Raw genomic sequence first — 25,284 nt, 5'->3', positions numbered from 1 at the left:
TGACCAGCTCCTTCACCCCAAGTGTGTGAAGGAGCGCTATTGCAGGTCCTTCCTTCCTGCTGCTGTGAGACTGTTCAACCAGCACTGCTCCCAGTAAACCACACACATACAATATACACACGCGCACACAATATACACACATACAATATACACACATTCAGAATACAAATATTTTTAATAGTGCAATATGTTCATAAGTGCAATACAGATCTTATGCAACTCTTATTTTATTCTTATTCTTATTTTGTTGTAAAGAGTCTAGAGATTTAGCTTTAATTTTTATTATTTATAATGTTTATACTGTTTCCCATTTTTGAGTGCCTTACTTTTATTACTCTGCTGCTGCTGTAAAACTGTGAATTTCCCAGCTGTGGGACTAATAAAGGATTATTTTATCTTCTCATCTTATGACTCTGACACCTTGTCAGTGGAGATCAGCTCCTATGTTCTTCTAGCGGTTCTCACTGCAGTTGAAGTGACTGCTGCTGATTTGGGCTATGATAATAGGATTGTCAGCTGGCCGGTGAGGTAGCAGAATCCCTATGGAGGCTTCTCCTCTACCCAGGTACTCAAATTTAAGTCCTTTGCAATTTTTTCTGGTATACAATAAAACAGAAATCAGAGTTGTGTTGTGACTGTATAATTATTATTTTGTGTTTGGATCCCTTTTTATATTCTATGTTTTATTGTTCCTAATATGTTAAACTCAGTAATGAATTTGAAATTCTAATATGCAGACAAATTCATTTATATGCAAATGATTTCATTGAATTTAAATCAATGTAAATCATTATTCATATATATATGAATATCCAGTATAACAAAATGCATTATGTTGGTTCTCAGGTATAAAACAAGGTATAAAACAATGTATGCAGTAACTTTACACCTTGGTTGCACGAGCCGATGTTGATGCAAAAAGCCCATTATTTTGGGATCAATATTTTTCATCAATATCTACTCTTGGTGGACTACTTCTTTTTCTCTTCATTCGTTTTGTGCTCTGCCTTCATATCTAATTAACTCACTTTTGAACCTGAGTCAAATGCACCTGATACATTTTGGTATTACGGGAGATCTTTTGAAAAAATATGTGTGATCAACAGTCAAAAGATATGAAAAAGTCAAGACTTATAATAAATAATCATGAGACTTTTTACTGTCCTGCCTTCCACCCAGTGACAGCTGGGATAGGCTCCAGTACCCCCGCGACCCTGAGGGAGAAGCGGCTTAGAGGATGTGTGTGTGTGTGTGTTTTTGTCTGTGTGTGTGTGTGTGTGTGTGTATGTCTGTGTGTCCAAAGGCCAATTGGACATGCTAAATTGCCCCTAGGTGTGAATGTGTGAGCGAGTGACTGTCTGTGTCTATCTGTCTGCCCTGCGATGGACTGGCGACCTGTCCAGGGTGTATCCTGTCTTTCGCCCGAAGACTGCTGGGATAGGCTCCAGCACCCCCCCCTGCGACCCTGATGGCTTAGAAAATGGATGGATGGATGTATGTATATATATATAATGCTGAGAAAACATATATATATATATATATATATATATATATATATATATATATATATATATATATATATATATATATACACACACACACACATATATATATATATATATATATATATATAGTTGGCACGATACTCACAATATTTTAAACAAAATGGGAATGAAAATGGTGAAAGTTACCATGTTGATGCACAGCTTACCAAAGAGACTAGAGCTGAGAGGTGGGAGGAGTGTGGTGTATGACGGCCAAACGTGCTGGAGTGGGTTGCTGCTCGTTTGCAGTCTGCTCTTGTAAACTCCTCATTAAGGGGAATAATCAATGAAATGTCCATTAACCACCATGCATTGTTACATTTCTGCATCATAATATGACGATGCCACAACTGTAACAGCCCCAGCTGTTTCATACGTTTTCTCTCAGTTTACTTGCATTATTCTTGAAGTGTGACGCTCTTACAAAAGCAGCATTTCTATGATGGTGCTCCCAATTATTTTGACTACTTTTGCCAGCTGCCTTTTTATGTAATGCTTTTTTTTTGATTCAACAAAAAACGTACAGTGCAAAGACAGAGAAAGAAACCAGCACAACACACAGAAAAGCAAAAGCAAACATAAGTGAACGAGCGACACACGCGCTCAGGCTGACTTCTCATGTGACCGCTTCTTTTTGTTTCTGGAGCCATGCAGAGACTTGGTAGGCTGCTCTATTTTGGATCAAATTCATTAAAAATGAAACATATTCATTTCGTTATTTGACGAGTATCAAAGAATAAAATGTTCCTTAAGAGCCCACTCAGAATACAAGATTTTTTTTTTTCGTTATCTTTTTTTTTCCCCAATAAAGTCTTGCGTTGATTCTTCCAAGCGTTTCTCCTTTTCTCTGTTCATCGTGCGATCATGTGAATCTGCTGACTCTGTGTTTGGACAAAAATATGTGAAATTAAATGCAATTTTGAAAAATAAATAAATAAAAACAAAGGTCGTCAAATCACAGTCCGTGGCCACATATGACGTCACTTCCTACACAAATGGTCTGGTGTGACAGCTAAAAACAACAATAACAAGACGGAAGAGGAGCTCAGAGATAAAAGTGACTGTTTTCTTCTGTACGCTCTCTTGGCGTTACGCTGCCTGCCTTTTCGTGGGTATCAGCTGAGCAGGAGACCGTTAACCGTCACCCCAGCAGCCTTGTTGTTGTGAAGTGTAAAGCTAGCTGCGGTGGTCGGCCGGCAGTAATAACAGTCTCCGGGTGGACAGCTTCACTCTCAGGCAAACAAACGCTGCTCGTCCGTTAAGTTCGTTAGCTAAGCGGCTCCGGCAGGTTTCGTCGTTTGCTCACTCTCTCATTAACGCTGTTGTTTCCTAGGTGGAAACCGCTAGCTTTACTGGCCTGTCTGTCATCATTACGGCTCGCTGTAGGATCCAGCTGTCCATTCAGTCCGCAAGTTAGTTACCAGCTTAGCTTACAAAGCGATTTACGAGGAGGACACAAAGCAGACTGCTCCTAAAACAACGCACGGTCGTCTCTCGTGCTTAATTCCTTGTACTGTCACAGCTGAGTTGGGAATCATGTTGATCACATGTTAGTCTTTGAACTTTCCACCAGATCTGGTGAAGACACAGTCTGTAATGTTATATACGTGTTCAGTTCTTTGACGCTTCTTTTTCAAGACCCTGTGTGGTGTCATTACAGTGTCTTAACCCAGCTTGGCTATTAACAGATGAAGAGCTATAACGTAATTTTTGCCTTCGCGTATTTGAAGTCAGTTAAAGGGAACGTCCACACAGCTTTCAAAATTCCTGCATAATGAAACGTTTAAGATGTCTTTCAGAGTGGTTTTGCCGAGAACTGAGAAACTTGCCAAGTCAGATTCGCTTACAATGGTGGTGATAGGAACCAGATATCTGAATGTCTAAATGCATTTAAGAGCTAGCCCACAGAAAGCTGTTAACGCGAAATAGTTATGAATGTGGTGACTGAGACACTGTTTTATGATAGTTTTTTGAACGGCTTAGGTCCTAACTGTGTTTTTAAAATTCCTTCAGTGTGAAGCGGTCAATGGGGGCCTTGTAACCATGGCAAACATACTTTATTATATGTAACGTTGATTACTTTAACGTGATCAACATGTAGGTTCACTGGTTTTTGCTGTATTTGTGTATCACAACCTGGTTTCTGTCACAACCACTGTAAAGACATCTGAGTCGGTAAGTTTCTCTAGAGTGAACTGTTTCATACCAAATCGCTCTGAATGACTTTGTTTACATCTCCACAGGTGTGTTATGCAGGGAATTGACCAGAAATGAAGACAGAAATATAGATGACAGAAAAGTAGCTAAATTGTTATTTCCATGCTCATTCAGTAAAATTTCCTCTGGCTGTAACACCATGGCAACTTTGTCGTTGAGTATACTAGTCTTTTGTTTTGTCATGTGCAGCTGCCGCTGCTCCTCCTGCTTTCTTTGTCATGCAGAATGAAACTAGCACTGAGTTGTAAACTTAGGTTATTCAGTCTATCTTGAAAAAAAGCTGTCTGTTTGCATGGGCTTGGGCCTCTTGCTGATTCAATACTTGTTTTCCTCAGTTGCTTCTGGTGTCCCTCCTCACATCTCTGAGCTCCGTGTTAAGGAAAGGTGAACTGAGTAGCCTTACAGGACACACAGAAAAGTGTGGTCGAGGACTTGTGGAAAGACACATTTACAGCAGGTAAGATTCCTAAAGTACTTTTGCTCCTATTTTGTATGTTAGATTGGAACAGTCCATTGCAGGCAGCTCAAAATTCTTCAAAATAATATCTAGACCAGGGATCGTTAGTTCTTGTCCCAGGAAGCTGGAGTTGAGGGCACTTTGGTGTCTACCGTGTTACCGTTGTTTGCTGTGTTTTTCTTACTGTGAGGTAGAGTGTTTAAGTGTGATGGCCCACTCTTTTAGATGCGTGCCTTAAGTGAAGTGCTTTAATTAAATATTTTCTCATTTTAAAGATAGAATATCAGATCCATATCAGCTGATAATCAAGGTTTTAATGTCAGTACAGGTAACATGCCATCTCTACCTCAGCCTTATCGGTTTTGCAGAATTAATTTTGCATTATTTTTATGCTTTCATCAGTCAGTGTTCTACCACTACAATACGCAGCATCCATTGCATCACACAGTCATTAGGAATCCCTACACCGCTCAGAATATCCTGACTGGTTTAGGATTTGATCTGATCTAGAGGCTAATAAATATATCTGTGGTGCTAACTTCCTTTAGCACTGCATATATGTTTATTAAATACCTTATCGAGGTTACTTTATTATCAGTAACCTCAGTAAGTTGTTAAACATTGTTCTTGGTTAAAGGAGTAATTAAGTTAAGTAATTAGCCAGGTAGCCACACTTGTAGTCTTTCAAGATTTACTTCCAGCTTTAAGACACTTCAGAAGGAGGTTTTTCCATTGTGGCCAAAGTGGCCCTTAAACCTAGTAAATAATTCATAACTTGAATCAGGTATGAGTGAGAAGAGAAATGACTTGTGTGTGTTGTGCTATACCCCTCCAAACCAGAATTGAGTCTTTGTTTTCTAAACATGCTGGTTTACTAGTATTTGGGTCACAGAACAATATTGATAAAATTGATTATAATTTTTAGATATACTGAAAGGTAACACTCTGTCGTTTGTGTGGTGTTTCAGAATGCTTGAAAGAACAGTTTAAAACACATACAAAATAAATAAATAATAAGTTTCCTTTCTGGAAGTTTTTTAGTTAACGCTTAAATGTGGTGTAAGAGATGAAAACATTCCAGCTATGTCAGGTGTGTAAGACATTATCTTAGCGTGAAGTAGCAGCACTCTGGGAAGTATGGGTTCTTTAACTATATTAACACAAACTTAAATAGCATAGACGTTTAACAAGCTGTTAGCCTTCTTGGACAACACCTCTCACCACCTGCATGCTACACTGGATAAACAGAGAAGCACATTCAGTGTCAGACTGTTACAGCTGCGCTGTGTTAAAGAGCGCTGTGTGAGATCTTTCTTACCCACTGTTGTAAGGCTCTACAATGAGTCTCCTTACTGCAGAGACGATACTGAACTATGCTGAATCACATCACTATAATCACCTCTCCTGTTAATACTCACTGTGCAATATATCATAACTGCTACTGTAATGACACTCTCTCTGTGAACTTTGCACTGTAATATCCTAGTTATGCCTATACTCATTGTGCTTTTATACCACCTCATACCACTTGGTGCCCACTGTCATGTAAAGACAATAAATCTGTCTTATATGCAAATACAAATATAGTTTTATTTTTACTTTCTTATACTTCAGCTAATGTCTTTTTTTTATTTCTATGTTTTATTTTCTGTGTATCACATAAACGTTTATGTGCAATTATGTCTTGCTACTGAAACACTGCAGTTACCCTTCATAAAGTTCTATCTGTCTGTCTATGTGATATTGTGCTATATTCGCTGAATATAGTGATGTTAAATTGTATCAATACTACTAAACTACAAACCTTTTTCTGACCTGGTCATGAATTGAAACTGTAGATGCGTACTGAGTTTTTTGGTCTCTGTCTCAGTTTGATTGCACTTAAAGCAGTGAATGAGTTCTACGTGCGTCGTCTCAGACGTCAGTCCTGTGTTGGACAGGGCCATGGAGGCACCTGAGGGGGAAGGCCGCACATTCATGCAAGTGATCAGTGAAAAATACAGCCCAGAGAACTTTCCGTACCGCCGAGGCCCAGGAATGGGGGTGGTTGTACCGTCTGGCCACCAGGGATCTCCTATGAAAGGTGAGGCAAGTCTTTAGAGAAGACCGATACCACCATAAGAAAGTGAATTCAGTCAATAGGGAGAAAATAATATGTTCTTATATTGGCTTAATTTATGCTTATTAGTTTGAATCCAGAGTAAATTGATGGGATAAGGTTTTTTTTTTTTTCATCCCTATAGACCGGCTGAACTTGCCCAGTGTGTTAGTCTTGAATGGCTGTGGAATCACGAGTGCAGGAGATGAAGGAGAGATTGCAGCGTTCTGTGCTCATGTAGTTGAGCTGGACCTATCTCATAATAAACTCATGGACTGGCATGAGGTGGGTGTCTTCTTTCTGCCCTCTTGAGCCACTGTAGGTAAATAAAGATTGATAGAAGGGCACAATATGATGTTTGTTACCCATTATGGCAGCCGTTGCAGTTCTGATATGGTAAGTTATTTTGGTCACACTATTACAACCCAATATTTAATCATTATTGATTCACCAACGCATGTCATGGGCAACCAAATGTAGCAGGTAAACATTTTTAAAGTTTCATAAAGTACCATATGTTCATCAGTCTATAGAGTCTGTATATGGAAACTAAGAAGCCATTTTGAATTCATTGTTTTTAAAATGTCATGAAAACCAAAGCATTTACATACATCTACCTGTTCAACCTACAGAGGTTTAGCCCTGCCCTTTCACAAGCTATAATAAGTGTTTCCGGCTGAACTGCTTTTTGAATGAGGCAAAATACATGGCAGCCAATCGGAACAGAGGTCATTTATGTGCCACAGTATGACTAATTAAAACAGCCTGTTTAATAATAAGTGCATGTTTTTGTTACATAAACCTATACCAACATCAAAGAGGACCTTGGAAAAAAAATAAAATACAAAAAATGCAGGACAAGGGGGGCTGTTTATATATTCCAAGGTGCTGAAATCTCAATGTGTAGAAGTATAATAATAATTTTATTATGTCTATGTGATGCAGCCTTATTAGATACATCAAGTACATATCGCTGCTGTCAGAAGAAAGCCTTGTATCTCCTGTATTTTAGGCTTTTTGTCATTTTGGAGATATGAGGTTTTCTTCTGACAACAGCAATTTGATTTATTGATCCTTGAGGGGAAATCTGGGTTCTACAGTAGCAAAAATGTATACAGCTCATTCCTTTTTTTTCTTCTGTCATTCTGAATTCTCATCTCAAATCTGAATGTTCTGCTTTAACTCCTGTTTCAGATCAGTAAGATTGTTGCGAACATTCCAAACCTGGACTTCCTGAACCTCAGCTCGAACCCACTGAGTGAAGCGGTGCTGGAGCCAGACTATGCTGAGGCTTTCTCCAGAGTGCGGCGCTTCGTCCTCAACAACACCCAAGTGTCCTGGGATGTCGTGCACACCTTCACGCGCGAGATGCCTGAGTAAGATCACCAACTCTTAGTGTCAGCATTTCTGTAATCAAAAACCGCATGTGCTGATATTGAGGTTCACTGAAAGAGATCACTGCACGTGACAGACACTGGCCTTGGGATGCCCTCAGGATTTCAGACACCATGTTGGTTACTGATTCCTTAAGTTAGAAATATTGAATTCAAGTGGATTTTGGTTTATGCTGTCAGCTTCACTTCTCTAGTCTTAAGATCACTAGACATTTTATTGAGTTATGCACTTGTAGTTCTACTGTAGTCCATCTGTCTTTGTGTAATTTGTTAGCCTTCCTTTGCTCCATTCATCAAGGGCCATGACCCAGAAAGGGACCACCAGTGTGCATGTATTATTTGGGTGGTTGATTATTCTCTTCAGTGACACTGACATGGTGGTGGCATATTAGTGAGTTGTGCTGGCACAAGTGTATCAGACACAGCAGTGCTTCCTTCCAGTTTTTAAACACTCGTTCCACTTACTGTCCACTCTATTAGACACACCTACATTGTCAGTCCATTTTGTAGATGTGAAGCTTGAAATGATAGGTTATCTGTTGCTGCCATCCTCTAGACCTTCAGCACTGGTTTCTGGCAACGGAAGGCTGGCTGTAGGCTGTAGGCTGGACATTTCGATTGACAGATTATTTTCAGGCTTGTTTTACCTGAGCGACATGGCATGAGCCTCTCAGAACATCTTGCTTTTCATTTTGCTGCTGATGTCAACAGGCTGTGTGAGCACAGTGGCAAAGCATTCCAGATGTGGCATGGTGTTCAGAGAATAGGCAAGGAATAGGCATGATATGTATCACAAAAGACTCCTCTTTCCACTGACATTCATGTGGGTCCTCTAGACTGGAGGAGCTGTTCCTGTGCCTTAATGAGTACAATACTGTGACGGCTTCTGCCACTCCATGTACTTCGCTTCGGCTGCTGCACATAACGGACAACAGTCTGCATGACTGGAGCGAGGTGCGCAAGTTTGGCTCAATGTTCCCCTCTCTGGATACGCTCGTCCTGGCTAACAACAACCTGAGCTCCATTCTTGAGTCGGGGGACAATCTCTGCCGACTTTTTCCCAATTTGCGCAGCATCAATCTGCATAACTCAGGTAAGATTTCTTATGATTAAAAAGATCATATAAATTGGCGTCATCTATTAAATGTGTGTCTATTGTTTCATTTTAAATTGGCCTAGTTCGTTAAAGAATTCAAGTTAGTTTTTAATGTAAAGCAAAGTAATATTGTTAAAAATAATTATTATAGAAAATAATATTGTGTGAAAGTCAGCAACCACCCCTTTATTTAATTTCCAGTCAGATCAGCCCACAAGTGCAAGTTATTCATAAGTTATTCATTTTCAGGATATATTTCTGAGGAGGTTAGATGTAAGATAATGTACTTGCATAAGGACGTGGAAATTCAAACGATCTGTCTGCAAATCAACCACCGAGAAAATGCTGGTGTTGTCAGAACAATGGGCTGATCACCCTATAATCCAGAGCTCAGCATCACTGAATGAGATGTGGAAAAACATCCCTGAAATTTTCTTTAAAAAACTGAAAACAAGTCTAAATACTAAATTCTGAATAAATTAGATTATATTTAGTTATTGTGGCTTTTGTGTAAAGTCAAAATATGTTTTCTGCCGCCCCTCCCCCTCCCAGACACGGGGAGAGGACCCCGGTCACCTGGCAGGGGAATCAAACCCAGGCCCTCCTCGCTGTGAGGCGACAGCGCTACCCACCGCGCCACCGTGCTGCCTCAAAATGAATAGCTTTAATAATTGAAGGGTGGTCTCTGACTTTTGCACAGTGTTATATTTACATAATATTTAAATATTAAAAATACAAGTACGGTTTTTTGAGTAGCATTTCTAAATCTGTTAAATTCTAAATCAGGCAAACCCTTAGTAATGCAGCACAACACAAAATGACCTGATTACCTGGGTTTCTTTTTATTACGGCACTTGTGTGTGTAGGTCTAAATCGCTGGGAGGACATTGAGAAGCTAAATTTCTTACCTAAACTGGAGGAGGTGAGGCTACAGGGCATTCCCCTTCTGCAGACCTACACCAACACGGAGCGACGCAGTCTCATGATAGCACAGTAAGTGTCTCTGTTTCTTTGTCCTTTCTTAGACTTTCCTCTGGGACTGAAATTAAAAAAATGCTGTCTGTCTCCTCCCACCACAGACTGGCGTCTGTGACCTGCCTGAATGGGAGTGTGGTGTCAAAGGGAGAGCGAGAGGACGCAGAGAGGTTCTTCATCCGTTACCATCTGGATCACCCTGAAGAGGAACTGCCTCACAGGTACAGTGCAGTTAGTACAAGGAAAAGCAACCAGCTTCAGAAAAGCCACAACTGGTTTATTACAATATAGTTGGTTTTTGGGTTGGGCTTTGTAAAAGTGTGCTCAAAAAATTGATGTAAAATTAAATTTGCAATTCTGCACATATCAATGAAAATCTTGTTTTCAAATGTTAGGGCTTTTATTTGACTTTTTGTTATGTATTAATGCTTAAAATGTTAGATTTCTACTTGTTCCACTTTGTACACAAATTATTTCTTTTATCAAAAAATAACATTTAAACAATTCTCCCCTTGTCCCAGATGTCCTCAGTCAGCCAAAGATGTTTGATATTCAAAGTTTGTTTCTTAATTACTCGCACTATTGCTACAAGTCTCATGTTGTTGGAAGCCACCTAGTCTTAGTCTTACAAACCCAATTCCAATGAAGTTGGGACATTGTGTAAAACATAAATAAGAATACGATGATTTGCAAATGCTTTTCAACCTATATTCAATTGAATACATTACAAAGACAAGATATTTAATGTTCAAACGGATAAACTTTATTGTTTTTTTGCAAATATTCACTCACTTTTGAATTTGATGCCTGCAACACGTTCCAAAGAAGTTGGGACAGGGGCGACAAAAGACTGGGAACGTTGAGGAATGTTCAAAAAACACCTGTTTGGAACATTCAACAGGTTAATTGGGTATAAAGGGAGCATCCTTGAAAGGCTCAGTTGTTCACAAGCAAGGATGGGGCGAGGTTCACCACTTTGTGAACAACTGCATGAGTAAATAGTCCAACAGTTTAAGACGTTTAACAACGTTTCTCAACATGTAATTTCAAGGAATTTAGGGATTTCATCATCTACAGTCCATAATATCATCAAAAGATTCAGAGAATCTGGAGAAATCTCTGCAAGTAAGCGGCAAGGCAGAAAACCAACATTGAATTCCCGTGACCTTCGATCCCTCAGGCGGCACTGCATTAAAAACCGACATCATTCTGTAACGGATATCCCCACATGGGCTCAGGAACACTTCAGAAAACCACTGTCAGTGAACACAGTTCGTCGCTCAACAGCGTGGCTTCGTAGTAAAAGAGTGCGGGTACTAGACTGGCCTACCTGCAGTACAGAACTGTCTCCAGAACTGAAAACGTGTGGCGCATTATGAAGTGCAAAATACGACAACGGAGACCCCGGACTGTTGAGCAACTGCAGTTGTACATCAAGCAAGAAAGATTTCCACCTACAACGCTTCAACAATTAGTGTCCTCAGTTCCCAAACGCTTATTGAGTGTTGTTAAAAGGAAAGGTGATGTAACACAGTGGTAAACACGCCCCTGTCCCAACTTCTTTGGAATTGGGGTTGTAGAAACTCTGCCCAGAGAGGACTATATTTTACTCATTGCTTTTATGGTGTTGTAAGATATTGGAATTTTGTCAACTACATTTTCTTTGGCTATCTACACGTCCACATGTATGCACTTTCACCACTTTTTACTAGTACACTGGGAAATCTTGTGTATGCAGTCGCATACCATGCACATCATAAAAACAATAAGCTTCTCAGAGTAATATATAGTAGCTGGATTAAAAAATGTGAAGTGCAGAGCATTGTGTTGTTAAATGTTCTTCATTAATGCTTGTTGAAGCAATTAATTGCTAGTAAATTAACGTGTTTGCCAGTGCACCTTGTTTTACATGGATATGTTTTTGTTGGTGCACCATTTCATTAATCGCCTGCTCTTACATGTTGCATGGTTTATGGTTGGGTTTTTTGCATGCCAGTCAAACGGACCTTTCCTGTCAAAGTAGGCACATAAATCACCACATTTTATACATGCTTCCCTCCCTTTTTAGGGGCTTAAAAGTTATTGGACAAACTAACAATAGATTAAAAAATGACATTTTTTAATAATTGGTTGCAAATCTGTTGAAGAATTGAAGTCTTAAACCATTGATGTCATCGATGTTGTTGACATCCAAATATTTATGGACTTAATTATCCCAAACAATGTTGTCCCAAATTGAGTTGTTCATTGCTGCAAAATAGACTCACTTAGACAATTTCAGACTACATGACATACAGTAATCTAAAAAGGGACAAAAAACAAATAACAAAGCAGCTGTACAAAGATTTAGACATGAAGTTCCATTACAATAGCTATAAGCTTCCAGTAGTTGTTAGATATATTATTTTGTAGTGCCAGTGCAAAGCTGAAGTGGTGTACATTTGATTTTTTGGCTTTGGAATACTAATGAATACTCACTGTGCCTCCACTTGAAAGGTACCACTCGTTGGTGACCAAGTATGGGAAGCTGGCGCCGCTGGCTGAAATTGACCTGCGGCCACGCTGCCACGCTAAGGTGGAGGTGCACTGTGAGGACCGAGTGGAACAGGTGAGCATCCGGTTGGACCAGACTGTGGCCGAGCTGAAGAAGCAGCTGAGGACAGTGGTTCAGCTTCCCACCAGTAACATGCGCCTCTATTACATCGACAAAGACATGTGCTCCGCCTTCGGCCCTGAGGAGATGAAGTACAGCACGAGGGCCCTCCACTCCTACAGCATTCGCGACGGGGACGAGATTCTGGTGGTGCCCAAGACCAAATGACTGACCAGCACTCACAGGACCTAGAAAAACTGTTTGGAATATTGAAATCCTTTCTGAACTAGACCTCTGAAGGGTCCACGGTATTTGACATGATTCAGGAAAAAAGAACACCTATACTTATCAGACTGGCTCAGATTTTAAAGACATTGTAGTGTTGTAAAGGGCATCTCACAGATCACAGTCACTACACGGTCACTGCACACATTGCTTAATGTGTGCAGCCCTGCACTTGTTGCCATAGTATATATAAGTGGCTTCCCTTGTTTTTGTTGACTTTGCCCTTGTATGGGGTTTGCTATTAACTTTCAGTAAATGCCTGTCTCTTCAAGACAAAAGCACAAAAGAGGATGCACTTTTTGGCGGTCCAAATCTTATCCATCTTAAGAACCTTGTGACAATCATCTGCGACTCATGCTATCCTGGTTTGCAGCAAGTGCAGAAAAGGCGTTGGATGGTGCGGATGTCTTGAGGAGAAATGGTGGATTTGCTGTTGGTGTATGTATGCTGTGTCAGCCTAGTAAAAGACTCATATTTGGAAACGTCTTACGGAGGGGAAGTGCTGGCCTTTCATGCTTTTTTTTGTAGAAACAGATGCTACTGAACTTTGTTGGACATTGCAGAGTTGAACAACAGTCCTTTTTCATTTATTTTGTATTGTACCATTATTGCATGAAAACAAGCTAACTGAGTTTGCTCTGGTGGTTAGAGTTGGGAATAAGTATCAACACCAGAATCAGATCAGAATCAGACAATAATTATTTAAAACCTCAGCATCAGTATCCATTCAGTCTAAGGGTTTAGTAGCTGATATTCAGAGATGATGCTTTGAAAGAAAGGAAGGAACTGCTCTGTAGCATTGTGCAAAATAGACTTGGTGTGACCATCTAGTAAAAATGTACAAGGTAGGGGTGCACAATCGTATCATAATCAAATCAATAATGGCAGACAGTTCCTTAAAAAATGATCAGATAGATGTTTAGATTTTACAGGTATCTCAAACCAATATCTGTTGACATAAATTGTACTCTGGAATAGCGTAATGTTTAGGAGATGCTAAAACATCTGCATTTTATTCATTTTACAGCATTTTAACCCTTTACAAATATATTAGATTTCTCTCTAATGCTATTCCAGGTAGATTTAGTACCAGTATCTTTAATGTTTATGTGTCGGCATTGGCTGAAGCGTATTGAATATCAGATAATGGATATTGGTGTTAGCCCACATTTCCCATATTGGTGCATCACTACTACATTTTACATTTATGGCATTTGGCTGACGCTCTTATCCAGAGCGACATACAATTTGATCATTTTATATAGGTATGCCAAGGCGGTGTTAGGAGTCTTGCCCAAGGACTCTTATTGGTATAGTGTAGGGTGTTTGCCCAGGTGGGGATTGAACCCCAGTCTACAAGGCAGAGGTGTTAACCACTACACTACCCAACCTACTGTTATTCACTGTAAAAACGTTTAATTTGCAGTCATCTTCACCCTGAAAACAAAAGGAATGTTGGCCAAAACAGCCATTTAGTAGGTGATTCAGTTAGTGCATCTCTAATGGTGATTAAAGGTGTAGGGTGAAAGATTGGGGAATGCGTAATAACAAGTGAATTAAAGTCGTTGTATTATCAAAACTTCACACACATCTTACCTCCAAAAGTGCAGTTAAGCATGCAGTAGTCATGGCATTATAGCTTGCATTTTGTGTTGCATATTCTGCTTGTGTCTTTCAAGAAACCCTGTTGACTGAAAGCTGATTCATATTATTTCTTTGTGGTTTGACTGACTTGCTTGGTGATGAGGACAAGCTGGACATGTTTTTGTGATTTTTCTTTAATGAAGCCACCAGATTGATAAAGAAAAGCCGCTATTCTTTAAAGGCGCATACAAAGCCGAATGCCCAAAAGTTCCATCTTGCCAATAGAAAAAAAAATGCTACATATATATCAGAGCCACATGGTGATATCTTAATGAAAAAAATCATACCTTAATGACTTCTGTTCACTGGTACTTCTAGGTTTAAATCTCCACTGCATTTATGCAGCTGGATTTAATTTCATTTGTTTTTTACTGTGTTATATTATATACGCTTGTCTTCTTTTGGTTTGGTGGCATTTGTTAAAATATGAGTATGCTCTGCCGTTTTCATTCTCATGAATCTGTTTACAAGCACTGGGTGACTGTGCAGATCAGGACTGTTTCCTTTTTTTTTTCAGGATATGACCATGTTGAAAGTTTAAAATTTAGAGACTAGAATCAATGAGTTAGTCCTAGAAAAAAAAATTCAGGATTTAATTTGCACTGGATATTCTTTGTTATTGGTTGTGACAAGACTGTGAGCACGCATTAAAGCAACTGGCAGCAAAATGAAGATCAAAAAATAGGCACAGTTCTCACTCAAATTTAAAATACAACAATGTCTGATATCAGTAATATGTCATTATGTTGGGATAACTCCATTAAAAATACACAGTTTTAACAGAGCGGTGGTTTAGATCTACTGTCGTGTTCCAAGTGAGGTTAGTGCTTAGACCAAATGAATATTACCAAGCATCACTAATTTCAAGGCAAATTTTTAAAATATATTCCTATATTTGACCATTTGGATGTGACTTTTGGTGGGCACAGAGTATTATCCAATATAGTACTATATATTCCAGAAATATAATATACTTTAGCAAAATGACCAAGATTCCTCCAGTTTTACAGTTAGTATAATTAATATAATCGTCATATCACTGGCACCTTTAGAACACTATATGATTTTTTTTTTTGTTGTTGTTTTGGTAATAAAATATCTGTAGAAAACATATTACTCTAAAGTATTCTATGAAAGTTAGGGTGTAGTTTATTTATAATTATAAATTATTAGACACAATGTTACTGATCATAGACACAACTCATGTATCTATACAGTTCATGGTTTTTGCACATTAATACCCTGGTAAGATATACCCAGTAGGTTGACAGCTACATTTCAGGTTGTAATAGCTCCAGATTTGGAAAACCAATGAAAATGAAGTGTGCAGATAACTATAGCAATGTCCGTTTAGTTTTTACTGTAACTGTTGTACGTGGTTTAACTGTACTATTGTTTTTTTCAACAAATGGTGTTTAAGGTGACATTGTCCAAATCATGCTATTTCAGAATAACAGAGTAGTTTGTGATGTCATCTTTGTTTTCCATATAGATGATAACCAAAACACAAGTGGGTAGTTGGTTAGAGAGCAAGTAGTAACTTCAATCTGTATTCAACCTGAGAATAGACCATGAGGACTATATGTATAATCACATTCCCATATTGGAAGAAAAGACAAAGCGCTCATTGTTTTGTATTGTATTTAATCGAGGGACCTGCCCATATAAAAAGGTGTATTGTACATGTTTGATTACTGGCTAATATTTGTTGAAAAAAGAATGCTTTGCACCCTGATTGTGCTTAAAGCAAATGATCAAAGTTAGCAGGAGTTTACATCGTGTTCTTTTTGAAGAAATACCTTTGAATGGATGGATAATGTAAAAGAAATTGTCGTTGTTTTCATTGCTTTCTTTTGTAATGTTTTATTTAATGCCTGGATTTTATTTATTTGCATTAATTTCTTCTGAAATTAATTTAATTAGCTCTGAATGTATGCTGTGGATGTTCTCTAGTAGTGGTTTTTAATAGTTTGTTTCAGAGCCACATATCTAGAAGTTATGTATCAGGTATCATTTTTAAACCTTGCTTTAACCTCCAAAGGAAGACCTAATCTTCAAATCTGAACAATGTGACAAATGTGTATTGTGAAGGGTATGTAACAGTACTTCGCTACAAAAGGGACAGAGAAATTGACTCCCACCCATTGAGTACATTTACTGTCCATCAACATGAGTGCTGAGAAAACAGTTGTTTTTGTTCAGTCTTGCATATACAGAAGCGTGAGGTTCAAATGGCATGGTTATGGATTTGCTTTCACCAGGTCATCCATCCAAATGCATGTGTTCACTGACTTATGCTGTTGCACAAATAAGTGGAAATGAATCAATCTGCAACATATTTTCAATGTTGGTGGGCATGAAATGCTTCGAAAGTGGAAGGGAAATAAAGAAATCTGAGGTGTGTTTACAACTTTGTTCTATTCACATTGTGTGGTTTCTTGCAGTTCATCTTTTCAGTTTACTCCCGTCATCATAACAGTATTACTGTCGAAAGCTTATTTGCTTGTATTTACAGTGTATTTACAGGGGCCCCAATAAGGTGGCTATAGTCTTGTGCAAAAGTCAGAGACCACTCATCTGTTTAATTTCCAGTCAAAATGATCTTTAAGAACAAGTTTATTCAAGTCATATAGCAGCATCAGGGAAAAACAGGAAACACAATTTAACAGAAATTTGCTATATATATATATATACATACATACATACATACATACATACATACACACACACATATATATATATATATATATATATATATATATATATATATATATATATATATATAAAATTATAATAATATAATTATACAGTACTGTGCAAAAGTCTTAGTCTCCTCTGACCTCTCACATCAACAAGGCATTTTCGTCCACACAACTGCTGCTCACTGGATATTTCCTCTTGTTCGGACCGTTCTCTGTAAACCCTAGGATGGTTGTGCGTGAAAATCCCAGTAGATCAGCAGTTTCTGAAATACTCAGACCAGCCCGTCTGGCACCAACAACCACACCACGTTCAAAGTCACTTAAATCACCTTTCTTCTCCATTCTGATGCTCGGTCTGCACTTCAGGAAGTTGTCGTGACCACCTCTATATGCCTAAATGCATTGAGTTGCGGCCATGTGACTGGCTGATTAGTTATTTGTGTTAATAAACAACTGAACAGGTACATAATGTAGCTAATAAAGTGGCCGGTGAATGTATACATATTTATATATGTGTGAGTATAATCACTATATTTAGTGATTTTCTGGATGCGAGTGTGTTCGTTTAACCATTTTCAAACCTCTCCTCGAGGAAGCCCAGTATTATATGCAGTTAAACAGCAGCTCCTGGTTTGACCAATCAGTGCTTCAGTAAATAGTCCTCATGATGTAATTGATGATATTAACGAGTCTCTGTGGCGGCTGTGAAGGTGTCAAGGAAAAGTATGGACCCAAGAAATTCTTGTTACTTTCTATTATTTTTATGCTCATTTGAATTATGAATATGACTTTATTCTAATGTATATTGTGATAAACTCACTGCTGAGATAAATTGTTTAAAAATTTGCTTAGCTGCCTAAAACTTTCAGGCAGTGCTGTATATGTATATAAACATGTATATATTTGCTTGTTGTAGGGATACACCTCTAAAGTTCAGTTTCAGAAGAAATTTCTACAGACTCATAGCATTGAGCTGTCTTCTCACGGGGGAGGGATAAACACCTGTGGAGTTTTTCATGTCTGAAGCAGCCGTGAATCTTATTTGATGATGATGGTCTAACAGGACTTGCACAGTTGTTAAGTGTCCCATTTTAAGTGTTAACTTTTAATCATTAATCCTGTTTTTTGTTTGTTTTAACTACAGTTTTGGAAACTCGTTTTTTCCATGTTTTTCTTTGATTTTCCCCTTCCCTAAGTGGATTATCTCAGACAAAAAGATTCTGAAAATGAATAACTTGTACTGAATGGCAGTTTTAACAGGAAATTACATTCAAAAAGGGTGGTCTCTGACTTTTGCCTAGTGCTGTATTTGGACACAAACCATTGGTTAAAAAAATATATAATAATAAAAAATACTGAAGTCCTTTAGTTTACTTTACCAGATGTTTAATAAAATCATCATTGTTTCAGAGAGAAGAATACTTTTGGAACAATATCAAACTAATGGTAGACTGTGTGGAGAGAGCCTGGAGAAAAATTCCAACCAGACTGCATTAAGGTTACTGTAAAGCGCAGCGCTGGGGCTGTTTCTGCTTGCTCGGAACCTAGAAGTGGGGCATTGTGGATGCAAACCTGCAGAAGTCAGTTCAAACAACCAGAGTGGAAGTGGATCAGCCGCAGGGTGATCTGAAACACATTAGCTGATTTTGTAAAAGGTAGTTTGTGTCCCATTACGATGAACTTAACATGATTATGTTAAGTATGGCACAAACGTCCTAACACTGTTTAGTCCCAATGTGTGGTGAGAATGCGCCTTAATAACACGTTAATAGTCATTTATACCTGCTGATTTACAGACCTTTAAAACTGATCTGCTATTTTTCACCGCCACCGCTCGTCACAACGAAGTGTTTAGTCCGTCACCAAGGCGATGGTGTGGGCGGTGACACCGTGTGACGTTAGATGAGGGACATTGGCCAATGAGCTGCCAGGACGGGCAACTGACGTCACAGTTAAAGCGAGAGAACCGTTATTAGAACGCACATCTTGGAATTTTACAAACGCAAAAGCGCAGCATTAAACAGACTTTACCGGCTGAGACTCCAGCCGTATCGGTTTAGCGTTACCCGTTCGAGTGTCCGATCCTCTCGTCGCTGAGCAGAGTCCGAAGTGGGTTAGGAGTAAATGGGAAGGCTCTGTTGGAGGACCACAGGAGGATGGTTACGGTACAGTGTGGTGAGTAATGCGCCGCTCTCCCTCAACATTCTTCTCTCTCCATATGACTCGGGCTCGCTCGGTTGTCCGTAGCCTTTTCATAGTTAGCCAGCCAGCTAACTCCGACTTACTAGCTGTTCTGTGTGATAACAAGCAATTCCGTTGTTCCACCCGTTCTTTCATTGGCCAGCTAATGGCTAATAACTGCCCTTTTCTCTTCACCCACACCGCTTCCCCTGCTTGCCACCTCCGAGCCTTAATTTGCTTAGTTTTGCAGCGGACAAACAGCAGGGGATTCATATATTCGACCACTGTGGCCACCGGTGCGTGTCCAGGCGGGTTAACTGAGTAGACATGAACTGAACGGCCGTTTGGGCAGTTTACCAGAGTCTTTAAATCAGCACTGCAAAGTTTGAGCTACTGTATTTTAGCCACAGTGCAGGCCATGGAGTTCACTGAAACCTTACTCCAAGAATGGCTGACACAAAGCTGCGAGCTGGTCCAAGTTTGTTTGGTTTCAGTCCATCCCTGCCTCACCTTCATCTTCTTCCTGTAATAGCTTGGCTCAAAGGTCAGCCTTTTCCATGTTTTGTTTTCAAGTGTCAAAAAGCCAAGTGCAGTTTCATGCAAGTACACCGAAGCACCCTTCTGGTGCACTTCATTCTGTTGCTAAGGCTGAACGAGATGGCATCAACTCAACCTCTGAAGTTGCCAACAAACCCACCCAAGTGAACAACCTACGCAAGGCAACAGGACATGGGAGGATTGATTGCCTGCACGCTTTTCTTTTCTCTGCTTTATAAACACGGAACCTCTCCCACCTTCTTCTTACAAATGTTCCTTACAGTTAAATAAGTAATTCATTACACAAATCTCAAGTGCACGACTGTCCTCTCACCCCAAACCTGGCCAGTCAGTCTAGACATGGTTGAACTCTGAAGTTTGCTTTCTTAGTCTTCACTAAAGCTACAAGGCTGGTGTAGCTAGAATCTGTGTCACCAAAATCGTTTTATTTGTTATATTAACCTCATAGTTCCACAGGAAGCAAACCTCTGGCACCAAGCAAATCTTGGCTAGTTTACATTTGGGCAAATGGGGAAAATGTGTAAATTTGAAATTCTGACAGGTCATATGTGAGTTGGGCAACTTTTCTCTGTGCAAGGCTGCCAGTTAAGCCAACAGTGACAAACCATCATACTGAGGAGTTACTCCTTCACAGTTTCATTAAAGAAACAGGTACACAGCCCACCTGCCCATAAAAAGCATCCATTCTAGGCCTTTAAGAGCAAAGTGGAATGCCACTAAGTGTTGAATGACCGACCGAGGTCGTAGGCGATAGCTATATTTACCATCCCAGTAACATGATCTCTGGCATTCTGGATCACTGTGCTCATACAATCCCTCCCTAGTTCTCTGGCTCAGGGGCCACAGCCTCCCAAACAGCACACTGCATAGCTACAGAAAACACTGGTGAGCCTCACCTCCAATTTACAAACTTTACCTTTTACACTTCTGCCTTTTTTTTTTTTTTTAAATCTTCGCCTGGTGCTTGAGTACACAGGACCTTTCTAAGGGGAAAGACGGCGCTTTACAGGTTCATCACTCATGCTTTATTGTGGCGTTGTGGATTTACCGAGGACTTTACAACTGGCTGTTGAAGTGCTGCATGTTTTGCGATGCTAGAACCACTTTGTGAATAAGACTCCTAATTTTAAAGGATGCTAGGAACGTTCATGTTATGCAACTGTACAACATAGATGTCATGGATCATGGAGCAGATTAAGTACAGGCTTATGGAATAACCTATATTTGTCATGATATGAGGATTTTTTTTAATTACCCAAGCTGAGTGCCTGTTTGAAGGTCTGAGTTATATTAAGGATTACTCTGAGGAAACCAGAAATCTGTATGTTTTCATATTTCAAATGGAAAGTTATATGTTTGATTTTGTCAGCGGCTATGGAGCCAACTTTTTTCTGGCTTTTGATAATCTGATCAGACTCCTTCATTGATCCCAGAGGGCAATTGCAGTTGATGGTGGTAAATATTTAAGGATTGGATCATATTTTTTGTTCTCACTAGCCAATGCCCTAACAACTGTTCCCTCCTTGCATTTCTTCAGGTTTGAGCAATGAGAGGTGGATGTGAGATATGACAACTTGCGACCACGGTATTTACGTCAGTTGGAACTGAGAACGGCTCTACTTACAGCAGGTACCCCATAACCTAACACCCGTCTGCTACCAGAGTGCGCACCACATACTGAAAGGGAAGCAACCACTGCTGTTGTCTGCGTACACAAAGACCGAATCCCTGTATAGCTGTTGGTTGATTCTTTGTTGTTTGATATTTTAAATATAATTAACATAATGGAGTCAAATTAAACTGCTTTGAAAACTAACCTGTTTCTTACATTGGCTTCTGATTGTGTCTTTAACCTATAATACATGCACTTTTCTATATTTCCTTCATTTTGCCACATTTAAAACTTCTAAACGAGCTCTGCAGATTGTGATGTGTAGTCTTACAGTGCTACTTTCAAAAATGTTTGATGTGCTAATTAAAGATCAGTCAAGCCAGTCTTCTTGATGCATTGACAATGTTCATATCACCAGATAGCGCTCAGCGCTTTAAAGTCAGATCTAGAAGGTGCTGGAAACACAGGGGGAGCACAAACATGCTAGAAGGTGCACATTTCTGAGCTTGTGATATTGGAGGAAGGGCTGAGTTTAGCTGAGAGCGGAATCATAGTGGTCTGTCATTGGTCAGAAGGGAGGGCTGAGGCGTCAGTTTGGTCCTGACAGACGTAGAGCTCCTATCTGCTCATGTTTCAAGGTAAATATAGCTGTGCCTAAGACTCTGCCTTAAGTATTCAACATACTCACCACAAGCGCTGTTTATGTTAAAAAAAAAAAAAAAAATTGAAATGTGGGAATGGCATTCATCGTGTTTTGGGTGCCACTTCTTTGCTTTGTTTCATTACTTTGTCTCTTTAGTGTATTTTTGATGTTTTTTTGTTGCCGTTAACACAACATTGATATTGTTGAATACCATTTTGCCTGGGCTTTGTTTTGTTTTTGTTTTGCTGCAGTTTGTGAGGCTAAAAGAGTACATTAAACAAAAATGGAAATGTAAAATAAACATAGGGTTCAGTTAAAAGGTGCACAATAGTGACTGTGCCTTTCAGAATCGAGCATTCTGATCCACTCTCAGCCCTGTTATCACTGACACACGCTCGTATATTAGTCCTTGTTAGGCTGTGTCTGTATTGAATGTTTGGCTACTCTCATCATCCGCCACGATGGAAGCGCACTTCTGACTCATCAATGGTCCACACATATACTCTCCCATAGCACTTCACACCTGTCTTCGTGCTGATTCAACACTCAGTCTGAAGTGTCAGAATTGTCTAAAACACATCTCTCAAGTTCCACAACTGGTTTGAGAAACAATCTGGCTTCTTTACATTTCTATTCATAGAAAGTACACTTTTGTGCTGTTTGGGCTTTTTTGCGTTAATATGCACAAAAAAGAGGTAGCCATGCCAAGAACCAGCCCTTATATGGTAGAATAAGGGCTGTAATATAAGCTCTAATATGGATCTGTATAAGCTCTAATATGGATCTGTTTAAGCAAGAAAATACAATCTCCGTTGTTCTTTCAGGGTAAAAGTATATAATAATACAGCATGGGAAGGCTGGATCTGTTTAGGCTAAAACAAACGGTGTTAGGCTAATGGGGTAAAAAAAAACATCAAAGAAAGTCCTGTATGGATCATTTAGGCTGGAAAAGTATCTGAATCCATCTTAAAATAAAAACTCAGCAAAAGCCCTTGTGTGGATCTGTGTAGGCTAGAATGAATAGGGTAGAAAATGTAACAATAAGTCAAAGAATGCTACGTATGGATAAGTTGAGGGTAGAAAAATATCTGCATTCTGAATCTCTCATATAGGGTAAAACTTTTAATAAAGTGTCAAAGATAACTAATGTATAAATCTATTTTTAGGCTAAAAGAGTATCTGAATCTATCTTATAGGGTAAAACGTTTAATGAAGAGTCAAAGATAACTAATGTATAAATCTATTTAGGCTAGAAACAAGTATCTGTGTTCCTTTCATATGGTAGAAAGTTCAGTAAAAAGTGAAAGAAAGCTCCTGAATGGCTCTGTTTAGTCTAGGTTTGCTTAGCAACACACCTTGGAAACGGATTACAATGCTCCGCGCTGTCAGTTAGCTGTTGTTTACTTTGTGAAGGACAAGAAGGGAACATGCTTTGACAGTGGCAGACAACTGTCTTAAGGCATCTGTAGTAAGTGTGTATGCGAGCAGTCATGGTGTGCTGTGTGCTTTGGACTTCCTCCAGTGTGCTGCCTACCCCAGATCTATATGTTGAATTATTGATGCTTCTGTGGCCTGCACTAAGAGAGAGAGACGGAGAGAGAGAGGAAAGAAAGCAAATTGCATGTCCGTGTTTGAATGAGAGAGTGAGAGAGACAGAGAGAGCAAAGAGAGGGAGAGAGAGATCGATTAAAGAAACAGGAGCCTTGGTACTGAACCCAACACGGATCAACAACACCAGATACTTTTATTTATTCAGATGCTGCACTGCCTTGTGAACAAGAGCCTGTCTCTCTGCACCAGAACAAACTGTGCCACTTTAACATGCAGCTCCACTCAGGAGACTCTCACGTTACACACAAAAACAGCAGGGGCTGTGGTGCACTGCCCTGGCCGCAGCGCCGGACAAGTCCGCCATGAAAAAATGTAGGAGGCAGCTAGTGGCACAACTTGACGCAATGTTCTACGTAAGCAGCATGTCCCCTGCTTACATACCTCCACGTATAGTGTGTGCTGGGCTTGGAGGACAGTCACGTGTTCTTAGCCATCAATGCTTTAAGGGTTTAAGAGCACAGCACTCTCCATACAACACAAAGTCATCCAGTATTTAGCGCCAGTGCATGCATAGTTTCACATTGCATAGATAAGCACATGAAAATTTTAGTTTTTGCTCTCTGACTCACTGTCAGCATGCAGGTTGCAGAATGATAAAAAGTAACTAAGCTTTATTATTAATTAACTAATAAGTTATTATTAGTTATTAATTGCCATTATTCATTTATAAGAGTGAACAGTGGAAGTCAGAGATCACCCTTTCATTTACTTAATGTCCATTTATTCAGGACTATAGCAGAGGACACTTATTTAGCATAAAATTGCACAGAAGCCTCAAATCAAATATATAGATAATTTTTCAGCAGTAAACTTCCATTCTTGACATTTTTCAGTTTTTCAAAGAAATAACACAACTCTAAAGTTCAGTCTTGGCAGTTGGTTGTATTTTCAGCCTCTCACAATTTAAGTAATGTTGAGGTCTGGTCTCTGAGGTGGTCTGTTTTCTGAGAACACCAGCATTATCGCTAGTGTTGCACCAGTATGATCCCATATTTGTTTTGGCCCAATAGTATCACATGAATACAGTATCACGATCAGCAATAGAGAACACTGATACCATGAAGCAATTTCTGATGCACAAGTGTGCCAGTAGATGGAGTTTAACTGAAACGAGTATCATGTCGGCAACGTGGGATTATTTCACGTATGAGACAAACAGTTGTAAAAGATGCTCAATGCAAAATCTGTAACGCCAACATGGCCTCACCAGCAAGGCTTTCAAGACATCAAATTTAATGAAGCATCTAAAGAAAAACCATGCAAAAGAGCACTTTTTGTAGCTCTGAATCCATTCAAATGTGAAGATATCCAACCAGTAAATGCCTTTTATTCAGTCTTAGGTTTTTATTTGTGACACAGAATACTGCTTAAGCCAAAATAAAGTATGTTAAAAGTGGTGTAGATATCAGGATTTGTAGGCAAGTATTGAATATTGACTAGAGGTTGGTGATATGGCAAAAATAAAATGTCACGATGCTTCAAGAATTTTTTGATACACATATATCACAATATTTACTCATTTTGACATCTAAAAAGTTTAAGTGGACAAAAAAGAACCTGTCCTGCCACATTCACAAAAATACTATCAAAAACTTGCACAATGATTTTTATTTAACATTCCACAAACTTCACTGCGCTAAATCCTAATAAACATGACTAATTATGCTCTCATTG

The 25,284-nt window shown here is 39.2% G+C and overlaps 2 protein-coding genes across 11 annotated transcripts in view; both read left to right on the top strand.

The window, feature by feature from the left end:
- The first annotated feature begins 2,495 nt into the window (after positions 1-2,495).
- On the top strand, positions 2,496-16,713 carry tbcela (tubulin folding cofactor E-like a). Of its 7 annotated transcripts, XM_017694772.2 has the most exons (10): positions 2,527-3,719; positions 4,097-4,218; positions 6,089-6,301; positions 6,462-6,601; positions 7,511-7,692; positions 8,547-8,803; positions 9,673-9,799; positions 9,886-10,002; positions 10,303-10,338; positions 12,278-12,407. In XM_017694772.2, exons 3-9 carry the CDS (start codon positions 6,112-6,114, stop codon positions 10,328-10,330), a joined length of 1,041 nt encoding a protein of 346 aa, XP_017550261.1. In that variant the 5' UTR covers positions 2,527-3,719; positions 4,097-4,218; positions 6,089-6,111; the 3' UTR covers positions 10,331-10,338; positions 12,278-12,407. The 7 variants fall into 7 exon arrangements, with proteins under 7 accessions (XP_037402622.1, XP_017550257.1, XP_017550258.1 ...); XM_037546725.1 differs by lacking the exon at positions 10,303-10,338 and having other exon boundaries at positions 2,496-2,601; positions 6,159-6,301; positions 12,278-16,713; XM_017694768.2 differs by lacking the exon at positions 10,303-10,338 and having other exon boundaries at positions 2,496-2,601; positions 12,278-16,713.
- A 2,268-nt stretch (positions 16,714-18,981) lies between these two features.
- The window catches only part of usp2a (ubiquitin specific peptidase 2a), a 32,275-nt gene continuing 25,972 nt past the window's right edge, over positions 18,982-25,284 (top strand). For 2 of the 4 annotated variants that reach the window (XM_017694777.2, XM_017694774.2), the window contains exons 1-2: positions 20,525-20,629; positions 21,282-21,373. The gene's annotated coding sequence lies outside the window, so the exon portion shown is untranslated. The other 2 variants (XM_017694776.2, XM_017694775.2) reach the window with 2 other exon arrangements.

This window comes from Pygocentrus nattereri, chromosome 17 (genome assembly GCF_015220715.1).
Source record: "Pygocentrus nattereri isolate fPygNat1 chromosome 17, fPygNat1.pri, whole genome shotgun sequence".
NCBI lineage: Eukaryota > Metazoa > Chordata > Actinopteri > Characiformes > Serrasalmidae > Pygocentrus > Pygocentrus nattereri.
Note: the sequence above shows the minus strand (reverse complement) of the source record. Positions and strands in the feature narration are given on the sequence as shown.

Bases quoted from the DNA above. Each gene is read 5' to 3' on its own strand.
- tbcela (XM_017694768.2), top strand. From the start codon at position 6,112: ATGAGTTCTACGTGCGTCGTCTCAGACGTCAGTCCTGTGTTGGACAGG. The intron at 7,693-8,546 runs GTAAGATCACCA...TGGGTCCTCTAG, and splicing joins TTCACGCGCGAGATGCCTGA to ACTGGAGGAGCTGTTCCTGT. The intron at 9,800-9,885 runs GTAAGTGTCTCT...CTCCCACCACAG, and splicing joins CGCAGTCTCATGATAGCACA to ACTGGCGTCTGTGACCTGCC.